This window comes from Malaclemys terrapin, chromosome 9, assembly GCF_027887155.1.
Source record: "Malaclemys terrapin pileata isolate rMalTer1 chromosome 9, rMalTer1.hap1, whole genome shotgun sequence".
Taxonomy (NCBI): Eukaryota; Metazoa; Chordata; order Testudines; family Emydidae; genus Malaclemys; species Malaclemys terrapin.
In genome coordinates, this window is record NC_071513.1 from 4,886,836 (window position 1) to 4,906,883 (window position 20,048).

Genomic DNA, 20,048 nt, shown 5'->3' on the forward strand with positions numbered 1-20,048 from the left:
TGCAAGACACTAGGCAAACACAGAACATAAAGATGGTCCCTGCCTATTGATTATTCACATAAGCCAGCAGGATTCGGCCCCGTACGTGATAAAGTCCTTTTGTAAATTGTAACTGTACAGTGATAAGTATAATGAAGTCCAAAGGGGTGTGTCTTGGGGAGGGGGAGGTGCCAAAAGCAGGGGGAGGCAGATGCTGTACTTCACAGATGCACCAGGCATATGATACGGTGTTGAAATCAATGTAGATCTATGAGCCAAGAATGGTGGAGAATTCTGTCGTTAGACTGTGGTGCCTTTTCTAGCTTGGGGCTCTAAGCTCAGTGCAGTGACTCAGAGCAGTGCAATAGATCTGTGACATGCATCAGATCAATGGTACCAGCAGAACAGCATACAGTGCCCTCGCTCAGTTTAGTGACAATTACAGAGACCAAACTGCACGAAAAGAACACGGTTAAGGCTGCAATGTCAAGCCCTCAAAAATTAGCAAATGCCAGAATTAAGGTTGCCTGTGCAATCCTAATTCCGACCTCTTGGGTGTATGCATGTTCACACAGTCGTCTTTAATTACATGAGAACATGCTGTCTTTTCCACAGGACCCCACCCTCATTCAGGATTAGGGTGACCAGATGTCTCAGTTTTTTAGGGACAGTCCCGATATTTGGGGCTTTTTCTTATATAGGCTCCTATCACCCCCCACCCCCGTCCTGATTTTTCACACTTGCTGTCTGGTCGCCCTATTCAGGATGGATGGTGCTTAGGGTCTGAATCAGGGTTGTATGGTTAATGAGGCTTCTATCTCTAGGTGCCCTGCTTATCCCAGTCTCTCTCACAAACCACCTTGGCTCCTCATCCCAGGCCCAGTCCACAGCCCTCTTCAGCTTCTTACCCCATTCTCATCTGCTGCCCCTAGGCTGAGATCTTCATCCGTCTGTGCTCCAGTGTGGCTGCCTCCTCCTTCTGTTCCTCCCTGCCTGGGTACCAGCAGGGGGCACTGTGCTTAGGACAGATGGAATCTTTAGCAAATGTAGCTGAAAAGCTCTATCAACCTTCTACTGAGCATGTGCATGTTGAAATTGTTAGAGGCTCATAAATTGACCAGATTTGGGCGTTTCTTCACGGGGACAGCAAGAGGCATATCCCGGACACCGTGGACTCTGCTGCCAAATTTCAAGCCTTTGCTCTAAAGCCTGGGGACACTAGAGCTTCTCAGTGAAATGGTTGGAAAGCAATTTAACATTGGGAAAAACAGTGTATTTTCCCCTATCCTCATTCTGAGAAAAGACTAGACTGCGTTTGACATTTTCCAAAAATTATTCAGCCTGACGGAGGCACCCTTGGAAAATTTCAGCTCCAACGATTAAAATCTGGCAAAATTATATTAGCAACTCAAAATAGGGTTTTATAAATAGAAATGTCAGGCAACCCGAACTATCGGGAGCGCAGCCTGCTCCACCTGCAATAACCAACCCTCTGCTGAACTCCGTTGGTCCCAGACTGATAAAACCAGAATGGATTTTAGAAACCTAGAAGTGGTTGTGTCCTTCACTTTGTAGAGGCCAAGGATTGAATGGGCATGGAGACTTCTCATCCCTAGAGCAGGTCTCTCCATGTCAGAGGTGACACAGCGTGGGGGAAACTTGCATGGTTCGCAATTCTTCTATGGAGAGAGTAATTGCGTCTTCAGAGCTCAGTTTAACCGGAAACCCCCCTAAGCCCAAAGTGTTATCCTACTCATGGAGGAAATATATGGGCAGGGCCGCCCAGAGGATTCAGGGGGCCTGGGGCAAAGCAATTTCAGGGGCCCCTTCCATAAAAAAAGTTACAATACTATAGAATACTATATTCTCATGGGGGCCCCTGCAGGGCCTGGGGCCTGGGGCCTGGGGCAAATTGCCCCACTTGCCCCCCTCCCCCGGGCGGCCCTGTATATGGGCATAACCAACATCAGCAATTTGACTGCCGTGACCTTCATATGATCACACTCTGACCGGCTGGTGTGGTACAGGAGCAGCATTGTGTACTGACACATGGGTTTGTGAGGTTAGGAGAAGATGTAATCCCTGAATCTTATTGCACTGGTGTCAGTTCCCAAGGAAACTGACTTGCCCAGTTTTCTATTTGAATATAAATTCATATCTGAACTTCCTTCATTGACCCTTTCAGTGAACTGTATAAATCCACCAAAGGAAAAGCCTTATACAGCAGGCACACATGCTTATGAAAATTAACTGAATGCAGTTAAGAGTGTGGGGTGTGAATTGGGAGGCATGCTAGATTATTTCAATAACTGTTTCAGTAATAACATGTGTGGTGGGAGCACACGAGTGGTTCTGTGGCTGCACATCAAACCTGCTTCTCCTGTAGGAGATTCCCCTAGGGGTCATCCTGCCAGGATCTGTGTGTTACTGGATTGACTGGGAGTCATGCCACTTTTGCTGATCCCGGAAGTTTTAATTTCCAAAGGTAAGTGGAGCTGGTGGCTGGGTCCAGGGGGACATGTAACTGATTAGTCCCTCAGCCCGTGGCTGGGCTTCATGAGCCTTCCACATGTTAATGCAGCTAAGACTCAATCAAGGATCCTTGTAATCTACTGCATTAGCTCTGCGAGGTGAGTCAGAATGGAGCATTGTCCCGGCCAAGCCGCAGGGCGCTGTGCTGCACTTGCCTGTTGCCTCTGCAGGAAGATATCTAACAATGAAGGGCACAGTCTGCAGGCACCAAGCTGTGCTGTGGTCACATCTCAGCAGAGTGGAGTTGGTTTAGTCAGGGGATGGGATAGCTCTAAGGAACACAGTGCAGGCGATACAGAAATTGGCTTTCTTCTCTCTCAGTCGTTTCAAAGCTGGTGCCTTGGCGTGGGGTTGGGGGTGCTGTGCTGCTGAATTTTTTGGGGTGAGATATAAAGCTTCAGTCCTGAGCACTGTGGTAATCAAATATCCCCTGGCACTTCTCTCAAGCAGAAAGTGTTAAATCCCATGTCTTGGTCAAACAGAAACTTAGGTACAGTAATTGCATCATTGGGGACCCCAAGTTGCTAAATGACTCTCGTTCAGATTTGCTCAGGTTACTAGTGAAAACGTGACTTTTGGAACCCTGTGATCTGAAAGTCAAGCTGGGTTTTCTCTGCCTGGCCCATCATCCCCAGTAACAGATCTTCTGCAGGCCAGCCTCTACCCTGAGCTGCTTTGAACAAATCCACAGTGTATTACTCACGGGGGGGAGGGATAGCTCAGTGGTTTGAGCATTGGCCTGCTAAACCCAGCATTATGAGTTCAATCCTTGAGGGGGCCACTTAGAGATCTAGGGCAAAAATCAATACTTGGTCCTGCTAGTGAAGGCAGGGGGCTGGACTCAATAACCTTTGAGGTCCCTTCCAGTTCTAGGAGATAGGTATATCTCCATATATTATTATTATTATTATTACTACTGTTTGCTGCAGGGTTTATTGGTGCCCTTGGGTGGCATGCAGGCACCCTGCCTGTCTGGGGCGCCGGAAGGCACAACCCCTCCTGCGGCTCCCCAGGACTCAGTGGGAGCATGCAACTACAGCCCTGGCAAGGGTTCAGCCTGCTGTCCCCTGTGAGCCCAGCCAGCTCCATGGTGTAGTGAAGAAGGAAGTGGAGTTGTAGTCCTGCCCTTCAGGGCTGTAGCCACTGTGGGACAGGGAGCCTGAGAAGGGAGGACTCCTTTTACCCTGGCCTCCCATCCCTCGGTCAGAGCCGGGGCACATTCTGGGCTCTGGTGGTCATTAGAACAGGCCACGCTGGGCCTGCATGTTGTGAGGCGTGTCTGGCAGCGGGCAATGTTACCAATGCTCGCGATTTTATTGCACTCTGTGACAGAGTGCCAGGAGTCGAGAGCTCCTTAAGGGACCAGCTATGCTCCCGGGAGTGGACTTCACTGGGAGATGGTGCTCAATGGCTTAATTAGGCTGGAGGCTGCTGAGCTAATGAGAATGATCAGCCCATCAGCGGGACACAGGTAAAGGCAAGGAAGGAAGTGCAAGAGAAGAAGGCTGACCGGGGATACAGGATGAGGAGAACTTTCTTCTTCCTCCCTGGAGAAGTTTATGTCCACTTGTATGTTGCTGTACAGGGCTGTCCTGATGGAGGGGACCTAATAAAGAACACCCTGGTGGTTCTCAACGTGAAGGCATCCAGCCTCTTTGTATCCAAAGGCAGAGAGGGGAGCCCTGTCACATGCTCTTATGTCACTCAGTGTTTTCCTTAAAAGCCCCGTCTCCCGGAGGCATTGGGTTAGGCGAGAATCGTGGCTTTCATTTGAAAAAAGTAAGTTTCCAGGCCTCACGGTTGCAGAGAAAAGTTTGAAAAGGTGGCCTGAGTTTAAACTAAAGGCTCAGAAACCAGAAGGCAAATAAAAAGAACGCCACATTTATTTATTTATTTTCAAATCTCGTGATTTTTCAGTCAGTCTCGTGATTTATTTAGGGTGGTGATTTGGGGTGATTTTTAAGGCTTGAGATTGACAATGCTGTGTCTGACGTACCCGAGTCCTGCAGGTGAATCCTCCTCACGCATCATCCTGCAGACTTACATCCTGAAGTGTAAAGGGTGCCCATAGGCACACAGCTAGTCCTGAATCTGTTCCAGACACAGTATCTGGGCAAGCACTTTGCAGAGTTCCATTCTCAGTGCTCCAGAACTGGGCATTGAGGCTCATTAACTAACGATGCACTTTAAGCAATAAAAATAAACTATTTTAACGCGTGTACTATACAGCAAACTCATCCTCACCACACAGACCATGAGCTGTACCAAGTGGCCTCGCTGGAGTGAGATGACCACTATTATTTGTTCTTTTTGAGTCTTTATAAAGAGCCACTGGAAAGACATAGTGGACTGGAAATCAAGAGAACTTGACTCTCTTGGTTCCACTGCTGACTTGGGGCCCGATGTGAAGAATTACATCAATGGGTGTTGGATCCAGCCTTGCTGTGTGACTCTGAGTAAGTCACTTAAATCAGAGACTTGCCTCTCGTTGCCTGGGTGTCCAGCTCTGAACACGAAGGGTAAAAATATGGCCCTTTGCCACGGGAGCATGTTCACGAGAGTTCACAATTCAAGCAGTTCCGTTTGAGATCCTTGAGTGGAAGGAAACAATGACAAAAATATCAAGATGATCAACTAAAAGGAAAATCTTACTGATCTTTCTGGGCTTTGTCTTATGTAGGCCTAGAGCTGTGGGGCGGGTTCTGGGTGGTCCCAGGGATGGACAGTCCACCTGCTGCCCTGAGGAGAATTCTTAGGGGAGAAAAGTAACCGTAATACAAATGAACAGGTTTCAAATGCACTGTCTTACATGAGTGTTCTCAGTAACTACAAATCCCTTGATTCAGGGTGGGTTTGCTGTAGTGTTTCCCTCCGCCCCACACATGCTCTGCTTTATTTGGGAAGCTCTCCTGGCTTTGGTTCTCTTCTCCAAGCCCGAAATAGAAAAGAGGGATTGAACAAAAACTTGGATGCACAAAGCAGCGTCTGATTTATAGCCTCCACCCGAATCTCTATGTCAGTCGGCTATCAGCAACCAGTCAAAGGTTTGCAATGTCCACAACAGGTGGAGCGAATGGGTGCCGGGCGGAAAGCGTGCTTGGAAAGGGCTTGGGAGCAGAGCAGGTGGTGGCATGGAAGTAAAATGGGACTATCTCCGCTGGCTGAGGGGCAGAGTCCTGACAATATTCCAGTGGAGTAAGACAGAGGGATAGACGCTACAGTTCCCCCTCTTTCCATGTTTGCTATTTTTCCACTTTCCACACTCTTTCCTTCCAATGTCCCGCTGGCCCATTCCATCCTTACTTCTAGTCACGTCCCATCCCTGTTCGGCTTCCCTCTCTTTTCCTTTGTTCTTACGTTTTTACTCTCCCCTCGCCCCAGTGCTTCAAGTAGTCTGAAAAAAGTAGGGTGGGGGTCCTACCGTAATCCAGGAGTAGCAGATTGTTGGTGAACCAGCGCTTAAAGTGCGTCCCAGCAGTCCGGCTCAATTTTTCCTGATTTATTTATTTTGCTGGCTCTTTGCAACCCCTCCTGCACCATCCCCTTTAAGCACTGAGTCTCCCACATTCATATCTAGGTTCTTAGATGGCATCTGACCCTATAGTCTTCTGGTACCTCCCCCAGATTTGGTTCTAAAAGCATCCCGTGACTGTCTTGGGTGCCTTCTGACTCACTTCACACAGCCGGCCACGCTCTGGATCTAATGGGATTGGAGGCAAGGGAAGTGTCATGGGCTGATCATTGCCTTCTGCCATGGGAGGTGAAGCACACCTGTCCTGCAGATGTGAAGGAGCTGTAGTGTAGGGACGCTGTCCTAGCTGGATGGAGTCTGAGGGATTCCAGATGGCTCAGAGGAAGAATGTAGTCTAACCCACAGACTGCTCTATTCGTGGTTTAGTACAGCTGTACAAACATCTGTACTGCAGCTGGCTTTGCTCCCAGGTGTCACCATGGTTTATGTATGGCTTTCTATGGATGAACAGAGGGATAGCTCAGTGGTTTGAGCATTGCCTGTTAAACCCAGGGTTGTGAGTTCAATCCTTGAGGGGACCATGTAGGGATCTGGGGCAAAATCAGTACTTGGTCCTGCTAGTGAAGGCAGAGGGCTGGACTCAATGACCTTTCAAGGTCCCTTCTAGCTCTAGGAGATAGAAAAATAGATGGCTGGGGTGGATAGCTAGGATTGAATTGGATTGAGTGCAGCATAGATAAGGTTTATAGTGCACTGTGGAGGAGGCAAAGAAATGCAGTTTTGCCTTTGCTGTATCATCCACAAGGTCTCCTGCAGCAGGACTCGGACTGGGTGGTTTTTGCCTGGTGAGTCTGTGCTGCCTCTGGTCTGTTACGGAGCCCAGTCCTCATTCTCAGGAAGAGCCTTCCTCAGGAAGGCTAACACCACTCACAGCTGGATTGATATGGCTTCTTCCATGTTGACCGCACATGGAGACACCACCATTGTGCCGTGACCACGACAGGAGAAGGTTAGTTCTTGTGCTAGAGCCCCCGTTAGTCTGTTCACTGAGGCTCCAGAAGTGCTAGGTGTGTTTTGTGCCACACCCTTTGGCGTTGGGTGCATGTTCTCCTGGCTGGGGAAGGCCAGTGGGGAGGTGCTGGCTTCTCTTTTGGTGGGTTTTCTCACGGCCTTCCCCTGGGGTTGGGCTGTGTGCCCACTGGCTGTGGAGTAGCTCTTGTATGGCTTCGGTTAAGGAACCACCACTTGACATTGTCTGTTTTACCCATTACTGACCTGCCTCACGTACGTCGTTTTTGGGGAAGGTCATTGAGAAGGTGGTGGTAGGTCACCTCTGGCAGTTTCCAGAGTCATCCTGGTTATGTGGGTTTAGACTGCGGTTTTGGGGTAGGCACCGCCTTGGCTGCTGGGGTGGATGATCTCCTAGAACTGGATGAGAACCGGGAAGGCGTCACTGCTGGTTCTGTGGGATTGGTCAGCCTCCTTTGTGGCTGCTGACCATGAGATTTTGTTGGGATGTTTGCAGTTCCTGGTAGGGCTGGGTAAGTTACTCTTGAGTGGTTCTCTTCAGCCCTTTCTGGGAGTCACCAAAAGGAAGTTTGGGACAATTTTCCTCCACTCTGGAAGTCCGTGTGGGGCTCTGCAGAGGTTGGTTTTGTCCCTCCTCCTCCTCCAGTTCAAGGCCATAGGAAGAGTCAGTCCGGACCCTTGGCTAGCAGTGAGCTCAACATACCGATGGCACTCAGTGTGTCCATCACATCCAAACTGGCTGGGGCCGTGGAGGGAATCACCCAGCATTTGATGGCCTTGCAGAATGGGTGAGGGTGGGCTGGCTGCGAGAACTGTGCTGCTCCCCTCACCTTTTGGGTGGAGTTCAAGGGGCTGAGCTTATACATCCTAGACTGGTTTGGAGCCCGGTGACTGGGAGGTACCCCACTGACGCAGCTGAGATTACCAGAGATGCCCTAGCTGGAGCTTCTTCCATTTGAGTGAGGGGGAGCTGCTGGCAGGGCGATTCCCATGAGGGCTCCATGACCCTGAGCACCCTTCCCTCTTCCGGAGCCCTGGTCCTTTCACCTTCCAGGCGTGCTGCAACATTCATCTTTCACTGTAGCCGTAAAAGGGATGTGAGGGAAGGACTGAAAACTGAAGGGATGTTTCCCAGGAGATCTTTGGCTGAAAGATGTGTTTTCTCTTGTGGGCGAGTATAAACTGGCCTTTGTGGCAATGGCAATTTGAATAAAAACACTGCATTGATACATATTTTTGTTTCAGTTCCGAGAGTACATTTTGGGAGGCACCAAGCACTGTGCATGGGCCCCGATACACTGAATAAAGAAGCATAATGTTAAGCACTAAATTCCCTCTTAAATGTTCACTGCCTGAAATGACAACCCTCGGGCACGTTTACTGCACCTGTCCTCTGCTGTCACAGATGATTCCAAATCAGGGGGCAGAATTCCAAAAACTAGCTGGAGGGAAGAGAAACGATTGTGGGGCAATATGCGATTGGAGGAGGCTGAATTTGTCCAGGAGTCCAAGCCATCAGTGTATCCTTATTTGTTTATCAGCCACTTCGCAGTATTCTGTGTAGCGCAGTCAACGTACACGGAGCTTTAAAGTAAAACGTTACTCTGAAATGTAGGCATGATGTCCTGCCACCTCTCTATATTTATTGCTGCTCAGTTGTCTCTGATGATGGTGACTAATAGTTCATCAATGCCGGGCTATCTCCTGTCTCTATTTAAGTGGCTGTTTCTGTCATGTCAAGTGACAGATGGACATGTGAGAAGCCTGAAGCTGCTCAGGCCTTTTCTGGCAGGATGATTCAGGTCAAGAAAATACTCTGGAAAACACAATGTTGAATCACTCTTTATTCAGGTACATGACACGATCCCGTAATCCTGCTGCCTGCTCGACAGCCACCACGCTGATAAAAAGTTAACTTTGGGGGAATGTCTCTTTGAGTAACTCCCGTATTAGTTGAAAAAATAAAGAAATTTAGGACGAAACTACCAATGTTAAAAATGCCTAGGGTGCCCAGACAGCAAGTGTGAAAAATCAGGACAGGGGGTGGGGGGGTAATAGAAAAAGCCCCAAGTATCGGGACTGTCCCTATAAAATTGGGACATCTGATCACCCTAAAAATGCCACAGGTGCAGCTCAAATCCTCATCCTTGCGCCAGCAGACCAGTGCCTAGTGCTACAGTTTTCAACTCTTCCTGAATTCAGCAGGCAGGATTAATACACAGAAGGAGAAAGAAGTGCCCAGGGCTGAAGGTGAACTCAGAACTCCTGTACCATGAATTCCGGCTCCTGATTGCTTTGGGGTGTAAGGACCTGCGTCCACTGCCCTTCGAAATGCTGCTGGTATTTGAGTCTCTGGCAGGATTGATAGGGAACGCAGGTTGGACTGGCTTCTCCGCTTTTCAGTGTAAACGCCAGTGTCTCCCTGGAGCTTAGTACAATGTGGCCTCCTGGGCTCTATCATAATATACATAACAATAATCATAACAATAATACCAGAAAGTACCAGAATAGCAGTAAATGAGGTGGAAAGGGGTCTTGGTGATCACTGGGGCGAAACACGGGTCTGGAGTGAAGTGTGAAATTGCCTAAGGCCCGCAGGGATCGTCTGGTCTAACCCCCTGCCAAGATGCAGGATTGGTTGTGTCTAAACCACCCAAGACAGGTGGCTCTGTCCAGCCTCCTTTTGAAAACCTCCAGTGAAGGAGCTTCCACAGTCTCCCAAGGCGTCTGTTCCATTGTCCTGCTGTTCTTACAGTTCGGAAGTGTTTCCTGAGATTTAATCTAGATCTGCTGTGCTGTCATTTGTACCCTTGTCCTGCCCTCTGTGGCAAGAGGGAACAACCTTTCTCCATCTTTTTTATGGCAGCTTTTCAAGTATTTGAAGACGGCTATCGCGTCCCCCCTCAACCTCCTCTTTTCCAGCTAAACATAGCCAGTTCCTGCAGCCTTTGCTCGTATGGCTTGCATTCCATCCCGTTGATCATCTTTGTCGCTTGCCTCTGGCCAATTTCTCCACATCCTTTCTATATATTGGTGACCAAAATTAGACACCGAACTCCAGGTTAGGCCTGACCAGCACCAAATAGAGCTGTGATTTGCATGCTATGCCTCTGTTAAGGCAACCTAAAATTGCATTTGCTTTTTTTGCAACAGCATTGCATTGCTGACTCCTATTGAGTGCTCCACCACAACACCCAGATCCTTCTCAGCAGTGCTGCTGCCAAGCCGGTTATCCCCCATTATGTATTTGTGCATTTGATATTTCTTCCCTCAGCGTAGCCCCTTACGTTTGTCTTTGTTGAATTTCATGTTGTTGTCTCTAGCCCAGTTATACTAGGACTACCAACCAGGGAAACAGCTATGCCACCACCTCTAGAGTGAGGGAGCTGTGCGCCAGACCATGTTGTTCTGTATTGTGCCACATAAGAGGCAACACATTGTGGGAGGGGTCATGTGGGGTCACGTCTCCCCTCCCCAGATTTGCTGCTTGGTTTGTATTGAGCATACTCTGACCCCCCCCCCGCCCCCAAGTATCGGTAGGCATGGGTCGTCTCTGTGCCACATGGTGATAACTTTACATTTAGGGGCTTACTATTATACACTGTTGCAAACTACACTCCTGAGATGAAATCCTATGGCCTGTTGAAGTGAATGGCAAAACTCCCATTGAGTTCAGTGGGGCCAGGATTCCACCCATTCTGTTCTCCGAACCTCTGCCTGTCCCTTTCTCCCTGTTTCTCCTCTTCTCCCTCTCCATTGTGTGTGTGTCTCTGGGTGCGAAATACTCTCACACCCTCACAGTCTCTCTCGCTAGTATACCCACAGAACACTTCCGTGTGTACATAATGCTTGTCCCATCCCATTCATGAATCTCTTCACGCCCATTGAAATGCAGCCATCTCTGGGGTGGAACGTGATAGCTGTTTAACATTGCACAGGAATGTTACACAGCTCTTTAGGCCAGGAAGTGAAGAATACCAAATCTGTTTGAAATTACAGAGGATATTTTAGGGAGGCTATAATTACTCAAGCTGGAATGTGGCAAGAACCACCAGCACTCACATACCCTATGGGGAGTGGTATGCCAGAGAGTTACTAAAACAGCAATAAGAATGGTTATCCATGTGAACACCACACACCTTGCCAAAACAATCCGCTCTGTATACTGTTTATATGGAAGGAGACCGGCTCAGTTAAAAATGCCAATTGTTCTGATTCCCACGGCATCGTGAACCACAAGAACAATTTGCTAGAGTTTGATATGTTGACTGGGAGAATTTTCTTAGCCAGAGCATTTTAGTTTCTTATGAACAATCTGCTGGATCAACAATAAGTGGATCCACTCTTTTTGCCATTCTGGAAATGAATGTTTTCAAACCTGGTCATTTCAAGCAATATGATGAAACTTTTAGACGTAAATGACAGTTGTGAAGAAGGCTGGTTACGGTACTGTATCTTTGCAGCCTGGAAGCTCCCGGCAGAGGAGAGCTGACTGGTGTGACTATTGTACGCATCAGTGTGGTACTTGGCCAACCTTCCTGTAGTTAAAATAGGAGACTTTCCAGATATTTGCAGCATACCTAACAATACCGGCAATGATACTTAGCACTTTCTAGTCCAATTGCTGTGCAAAGTGCAGGGGCCACAGAGATGGGCCTTGTTGAAAAGAATTGCCATGTTAGCTCCCTGATACTCACAGCTCCCTCTGAGTAGGTGAGAGGGGAAAGTTGAGCTTGAGAGGTTAACAGACTTTCCCACGGCCCCGCAGTCAGTCAGTGTCATAAACAGGATTAGAATTCAGGAGTTCCTGGCTTCCAGCCCCGAGCTCAGACCACTGATCACCCTGTCTGTCTGCCATGCCTGGAAAGAAACAGCTGTTCCTGTGGTGTTCAGGCCTCTGCTAATGTAGCTGTCTGCCACTTCACATGTAAACTAGTGGGTAATACTTGAGAAATGGGGCTTATTATAAAGACAGTAGCAGGCCAGCCTCAGCTGTAGTTGTGAAAACTAATTGCATTAAGTTATGCAGGATTTTAAATACCAGAAGTAAATCTTCAGTGCATGTAAATTCCCCCTATTTGTGCCCTATTCACTGTTAAGGGGCCTTGGGTTCTGGCATGCCTAACTGTGGTTTCCCCCCTCGACCTAGCAGAGCTAATGGGGATCTACGAATGGCATTTTTAACTAATTCTGTTTTTTTAGCTGGCCCTTAAATATTTTGCAGTCAGCCTATTTTTTTTTTTTAAATAAAGAATAACTCCGAATTAGTATAACTGAGACAGCACGGCCCCAAACCGTTTGGGTCTGTACATTAGGTTAACATGTTCTAACAGTTGTAAGCTATTTCTAAAGCCAAGGCCAAATTGTACTTTAGCAGAGAGGTCAAGTTCCTATAGTGCTTCTCTGCCTTTAAAACTAATTTGGATGCTGAAGTAGTGGTGCAGGTATTTATATGTTGTTTATGGTACTTTCACCAGATCCTATTCTTCTCCCTTGGATCACCTAAAATGGTAAGAGTTTTTGACTGGGATTAATCTGTGATCTCTGGGGAGGGGACAACTGCGGGTGGGTCTTTCTGTATTAATAGCCTCCCCTTAAATGTATGTTATCAAACGAGACACATTCTTATCAGCCGAGAAACTCTTGAACTCAGTTGTCTAAGGGGCTGCCTGTGAATTTGTTCCCGTAATAATGGCTTACCACAGACATTCAGGTAAAATGGAAATACCATAGGCTATTTAATAAGTGCCAGTCCTGTGTTTAAAATACCTTTATATTGTGCAACTTGTTTTGGTAGCAGGATATTGTATCATAACAGTGATTCTTTATTTAGTACATTCTTAGTGGTTTGAACAATTGGCAAGCTGTAATTAATGATAACCATTTAGGATTGCAACAATAGACGTTATTACACTGTGTAGCCAAAGATATTGTTGATTAAGCTCTTTTGAAATGGTTTTAAATAGTAAATGCTTTGCTATACAGTACAGTGGGCAGCCTGCGGTTCGACTGTGATTTTAGTAAAGCTATCAAATGATCCCCAAATGTGGGGCGGGAGGGAGGGGAATGGCGTGTGGATATTAACTATGGAATGTGCTGGCTTTGGCATTATCATTGGTAGTAGGGGAAATGTACAGCAGCGGAGAATGGAGGGAGGTAGAGAATATAACCACAGATGGGTTGCTACACTTTAGGGGAAGGATTGTGGTTACTTCGCATTTCTTCTCTGTGTTAGTGGTAGCCTCCTTGATCAAACAGAGAGTCCCTCTGCAGTAGCCAGAAAGAGTAGGGTTCTCGCTCCCATGTACATTGATGGGAGTTAAGCAAGCACGTTTAGTGTGTACCCCTTAGCATACACATATTTCATGGCTTACAGCCTGAGGTGAGGAGCTCACTGAAAATGCCCTACCTAAACCGGCTGGCCGCTGTTTGGGATTTTGATGGGTGTTAGACATTTTAATAATTTGGTCAATTTCCTCAAGTTAACTGATTTTTTTTAATGGTCCAGTGCATTGTTACAGCCACAGTCTAAAGATGACAACTGCTTTTACCATTCTGACTCTCATCGCAAGTGGCTCGGCTCTGGGAATATATTGTATTCTGTTTGTAGCCCAGCTCCGGCTGACACCAATCTGAACTGCACACATGGAACAAATGGAGTTCACGGCCCTTTAAGAGTTAATTCGATGAGAATACAAGATCCTTTCAAACTTAGAGGGGAAAGGTATGGAATGTAGCCCAGCTCATGCCCAGAGTCTCAGCTGTCCTTTGTGTAGTACGTGTACAATATTCCTACAGAGCGAAGTATTGGTACTTCGGATTTTTTATACTAAAGTAAAAATTAATGTAGGTGGCATCACTTTGAGCACCTCTGAGTTAATAGAGCCACTTGTTTCATTTAGATTTTAGCAAGACATTTATATTTTGTTAACTAGCAATTTATTATTAAAACACACACTCAATAGTGAAGACGGTTCCAACTATGCCACATGTGTTACTATATGGTAGGTTCTTCTTACTGGTCTTGTGGACGAGAGACACTGGTGTGGGACTCAGGAGATCTGGCGTCAATTTTCTGCTCTGCCACAGATTCCCCGCATGACTGTGATCAAGCGGCTTAGGTCCTGATCCTGTAAGTGCTTGTGCATGTCAGGGGCCCCATTAACTTCAGTGGGGCTTCTCACATGGCCAAAGTTAAGAGTTTGCAGGGTTATGGCCTCAGTCACTCTGCCTCAGATCCCCATCTGTAAACCTGGGTTACTAGCACTTCCCTACCTCAGAGAGGTGTTGTGAGGGACCAGTGTTATACCTGTGAGGTGCTCAGATCCTGTGGTGATGGGGCTGCATAGAAATTGCAAAATGCGTGAGGAACTTGCAGTAGCCTATGTCTTAATAAAAGCACCTCTCGTTTATCAACATAGTAGCTTGTAGAGTGTGCTGGGTGAGAACACACACACACACACACACACACACACACACACACACAAGCTTTGAAATGGAAGAACGCTGCTCACACACACACACACGCTTTGAAATGGAAGAACGCTGCTCACACACACACACACACACACACACACGCTTTGAAATGGAAGAACGCTGCTCTCACACACACACACACACTTTGAAATGGAAGAACGCTGCTTTTGGCTAATCTCCTTGCACAAATGAACCTTAAGTGCTTCTTTTCTCTCTCTTTCCGGTTTGCCAGGGGTCCGTACCACCAGCCTGCAATCCCCTTTTACAAGAGGAGCTATTAACTTCATGCCTCACGACCGATGAAGGGAAGGGTCCTTCCTTTCAAGTGTATTCTTTTGGCACCTTTGCGGTTCATAGCAAACCAGATGGCATTGCATGAAGGGATTCAGAGTACAGTAGCTGAGATCCTACACCTGGGGCCAGATCCTCAGCTGCCGTACCTCAGCCTGGCCCCATTGCCGTCATTGAAGCTGCACTGATTGACGCTAGCATTGAAAGAAAACATCCTCAGCAGCCAGAGAATACTGTTTGCAGTGTTGTTATAGCGGTGTTGGTCCCAGGCAGGTCAGGTAATATCCTTTATTGGACCGGCTGCTGTTGTGGAAGCTTTTGAGTTTCACAGAGCTCTTCTTCAGCCTCCTGTGAGAGCCTCAAGTAATAACAAGAGTCCAAGATATCCAGTGACACCTGTAATCCCCTTCTTGTTACTCTTCCAAGAGCTCAGACTTCACTGGGAGCAGCAGCACCGATTTTCCTAAAGCAGCTCCAGAAACTAACCCCGTCTTAAGCTAGGTATTGAGTTCCCAGCAGCTCTGGCAACGCAATGCCCAGACCTCACTCCCTGGTGAGCTGGGCTACTGTTACTGAAGAGCTCTGTGAAGCTTGAAAACTTGCCTCTTCCATCAACAGAAGTTGGCAATAAAAGAACCGAGACTATGTCTGTAATGTATCAACATACCAAGAGAAGGTTAGTAGGTTAAGGTCTCATCTTCCTTCCTAAGTGGCAAACAGGTTAATAAAGTTTAAGCGCAGTTTCCCTATTCATTTTTACAGCCCAACCTTTGAGTTCCTGTCTAAAGCTTTATCACATGTGTACATGCTCCCTGGAGACATTAACACACCTCCTATGCTAAGTGCTCTGCTTATCGGTTATGCTTAAGTTTCCTCTGTTAAATGTGGTCTGCAAATCATTGCTATGACGTGTTGCTTTATATAGCCAGACTGAATTCCAGGTAATCAAGCTGGAGGCCAGGAAAGCCAGGAAAACGAATGTTCTTATGTTTGGGGGGAGAGAGAGGGACTTGCAGAAGGGTTTAGAAATTAATGTTCACAGAGAGAAGTTGATTACCCAGCCCTGGATATTGTGTATTGCTCGCAGATAGAGCTTGCTCAAGCATGTCATTCTAAGCAGTGTTTATTTGTAGGACTGCAATCGTCCTTGCACCCAATTTCAAATGACATTGTAAGTAATGCTTTTTGGCGTTGTTTCCTTTGGAGGGAACGTATTAAGAAATACAGAGCTGTTTACCGTATTGTAGAATTATTGCTGACGATAAAGCCAAACAGAAAGCTCACCCTGGAAGCTGAGGCATGCTTAGCACAGTGACCAGGGCCGGCTCCAGGCACCATCTTACCAAGCAGGTGCTTGGGGCGGCCACTTCGGAGAGGGGCGGCACGTCCAGCTGTTCGGCGGCAATTCGGCGGACGGTCCCTCACTTCTGCTTGGAGCGAAGGACCTCCCACCAAACTGCCGCCGCAGATCGCGATCGCGGCTTTTTTTGTTTTGTTTTGTTTGGCTGCTTGGGGCGGCCAAAACCCTGGAGCCGGTCCTGACAGTGACAGTGCCCAAGACGTTCTAGAGGGTGAAAAGGATTGGTGTGTATGAAATGAGGGGTGGCAGTGGAAAAGGAGCAGATGCTCTTTTTGCACAATCAGCTAATTGGCACCTTTTTGGTCAGGTGGATTTACAGCTCAATTGTAACTTGTTTTCACATCAATTTGCTGACATGTGATAAGGTCATTGGTGTGGCCTGCTGCCCCGCAGCGGTAGCCCAGCTCACCAGGGAGTGAGGGCTGGGCATTGCATTGCCAGAGCTGCTGGGAACTCAATACCTAGCTTAAGACAGGGTTAGTTTCTGGAGCTGCTTTAGGAAAATCGGTGCTGCTGCTCCCAGTGAAGTCTGAGCTCTTGGAAGAGTAACAAAAAGGGGATTACAGGTGTCACTGGATATCTTGGACTCTTGTTATTACTTGAGGCTCTCAAGGGAGTTTGAGGAGTTGGCAGGTAGTGTAGCAAATCCTCTTCTGGCAGTTCACACCCCCACACGTCCACACATAGCTTATCCCTCCCCTCATGGAGATCAGCCCAGGTGGGAAAGTCATTCAAGTCAGGTTTCAGAGAAGCAGCCGGGTGAATCTGTATCCGCAAAAAGAACAGGAGTCCTTGTGGCACCTTAGAGTCTAACAAATTTATTTGAGCATAAGCTTTCGTGGGCTACAGCCCACTTCATCGGATGCATGCAGTGGAAAATACAGTAGGAATATATATATATACACAGAGAACATGAAACAATGGGTGTTACCATACACACTCTAACGAGAGTGCCTGTTTCCCAATCAGTATTTTCTTGCCTCAGTGATTGGTTTATATGTAAAGCTGAATGTAAGTGGGGGAATGGTCCCGCTATTGTGGGGAACTTTCCTGGCTTCTGCACTACCCCGGTGAAGTGGGCTAGCGAAAGGATCCGAGTCCTCGCTCCCACTTCCTTTACCCAGAGGCCTCCCTGCCCTTGAGGACTCCCCTTCCACTCTCCTGTCTGGGCCCAGGATTCCTGGGGGGCTCGACCCCCAACCCTGCTGTGGTCACCTAGGACAGGGGCTAGGGTGTCCCCACTCCGGGGTACTCTCTCTGCACTGGGCACCTCCCTGACCCACTGATCATTTCATACAATTTAAAGCAAATACAAGTTGTTTAATTAACAATTAATTTTAAAAAAGAATAAGGAAAAATGGGAAAGGTTAAAGGAAAACACATCACCCCGCTCTGTGGCCGGGAACATCACAACCAGTGTCTCTGGAACATCAGGGCAGGTCACAGTCTGTTCCTTGTAGGTCCCAGGCTCCTTCTCAGGCCCTGGCTGTGCTGCAGAGACGCTGCGGGTCGGACACTTGCTCGGGCGGTGGCCACACGCTCTCAGGCTCTAGGTGGCAGGACCGTTCTCACCAGCGTCACCCCCACCTGGTCGGGGTTATGATCCCCCTGCAAGTCTGGCCTGCAGAGCCTCTTGGCTGAGGCGTCTCCCTGTGCTGGGCCCACTGCCCAGGGTCCCCCTCACTCTCTCCAGCTGCTCACCACACTCGGACTGCACACGGCTCCAGACTGCTCCAGCCCCGGCTCCAGCTCCACTCGGCCTCAGCACGGCTGCTGCTGCTGCTCTGCCTTCAGCTCCCTGGGCTTCTTGTCTGGCCCCTCTGGCTCTGGTTGCTGCAGCTCTGCCCCCAGGGCAGCTCTGCTCTCTCTGGGCTGTGCTCTGGCTTTGGGGCTGCAGCTCTGCTTCCAGCAGCTTAGCTCAGGCCCCTGCTCTCTCCTTAGCTTGGCCCCACTCTGTCTGACCCAGGCCATTCCAGCTCACAAGGAGGACGGGACTCCTCTGGCCTCCTGACTCCCTGATTAGCTGCCCGCCCTGTCAATCAGGCTGATCTGGAGCATTGGCCTCTCCCCATTGTTCCTGGGGACTGTCAGTCTCAGGGTCCTGATTTGCCATCGACCCCGCCCCTTTTAGTGCTGGGAGCTAGCAACCAAAACACCCCACTGAATGTTAGTAAGGGGGCAACAGTCCCCTTACATGAAGGAAAATATGGATTGCAATATATTCTGATGATGCGTGTGTGATACTTCTGAAGTTAAACAATGCTTCTCAAACTCCCTTCAGCTAGACACCATGGTCAGGAAAAAATTAGCTTGTAGAACAGTTGCATCCCAAGAAGACACGTTCAAGGTTATTTCAAGCTAGAACATATTTGGGGTCGGGAAGGAATTTTCCTCCAGGGCAGATCGGCAGAGGCCCTGGGTTTTTTTTGCCTTCCTCTGCAGCGTGGGGCATGGGTCACTTGCTGGAAGATTCTCTGCACCTTGAAGTCTTTAAACCATGATTTGAGGACTTCAGTGGCTCAAACACAGGTTTGATACAGGAGTGGGTGGGTGAGATTCTATGGCCTGCGTTGTGCAGGAGGTCAGACTGCGATCATAATGGTCCCTTCTGACCTTAAAGTCTGTGATTCTATGAACACATGCACCACACTGTCTTGCTCTTGAAGTATGTACTGCACCTGTGACGTTATTGTATCCTGTGATTAGTGCTTGCTTTGACGTGTGGAGAGCTACTTTGCATTGCTATAGGATATGTGTTGCCCTGGCATTGGTCCATACTGTACACTGGAGAGCCGCTGAGCAACTTGTGTAATGCAACTCTGTGAAGCTGTGCGCTGAAATAAAGACAGGTGAAGGAAGACAGAGACCAGGAGAGGAGGGAATCCTGGTATTTCCCTACATCCAGCCTGGGGTTTGCGATCGATGACATGCAATTACTTTCCAGACAACAGGGTCAGGGTTGAAGTCCCTGGAAGTTCGGGCACCTTTAGTGGTGGGGATTGTAATGGGGCAAGTGACTAAGGGGAAACAAATCTCTCTTCTCCAAAATACTGAACTGCTGTGGCTGCTGCCGAGTCTCCAGTCGAGTACGGGGTGGAGGGGAGTGGGGGGTGTCAGGTCATCCATGCTGTGGCACTGTGCCTCCTCCCTGAGCCCGCCAGCTCCATGGCAGCCTAGGAGCCATGCTACTGGGGACTCCCTCGGTCCACAGTGGCCCTGGGGAGTGGGGACTCCGTGGGAAAGGTCATACGGCCTCAGGATAGGCCCAGTTCCACACAGAGAGGCTCTGCAGAGGTGCCTGGGTTTCTTTCTGTGTATGTGTGTGTGCGCGCGCACATACGCCTGTGCACAGGGGATGTGCTCCATATGTGGGTTGGGGGATGGCTGGGAATGCTCCAGGCCATAAATAGTCCCTCTGCTTACAAAAAACGGAACCTCTGGTAGCTAGACTCTGGCAGGAGTTGTGTGCTGGTGCCTTTGCTTTTGTGTGCCAGGACTAGCTGGTGCCGTGTGTGTCGTTTGCAGACACTAAAGCTGGGACGGGAGCATTGTTGTCTGTTGTTAGTACATGATGCAGTAAGGTTCAGCGACGCGGTTGCAAGGAAGGGCCATAGGTTTGTAGTTATGTGGTCTTGCTCAAGGGGATCATAAAACTAAGATCAAGAAATGATCCAATGCTGCCTGCCCTGGACTGCACTTAATTCAATTTCTTTCAAATAAATCCTGTTCGGCTGACAAGGCCGCACATAGTTGGCCATTGTCAACATAGTTCCCATATTTCTCATCGGTTTACAAGTTTCGGTTTGGCTCAGTGCCAGGATGTGCATGGGCTCGACGCTGCATTGTCAGCAGGAGTTCGCTGTCCCGCTGACCTTGGCAAGGCAGTGTGTCCAGACAGGAAAACGGACC

At 48.4% G+C, this 20,048-nt stretch overlaps 1 protein-coding gene across 2 annotated transcripts in view; it reads left to right on the forward strand.

Annotated features, from left to right (window-relative positions):
* Positions 1-20,048, forward strand: part of FHL1 (four and a half LIM domains 1) — a 56,173-nt gene that overhangs the window by 22,702 nt on the left and 13,423 nt on the right. The window contains exon 1 of one of the 2 annotated variants that reach the window (XM_054040256.1): positions 12,616-12,725. The exons of the other annotated variant lie outside the window; for it this stretch is intronic. Coding sequence (XP_053896231.1) covers positions 12,704-12,725 — 22 coding nt within the window. The 5' untranslated portion in view covers positions 12,616-12,703. Of the gene's footprint in view, positions 1-12,615; positions 12,726-20,048 lie in introns of those variants that run through there. 2 annotated transcript variants of the gene reach the window in all.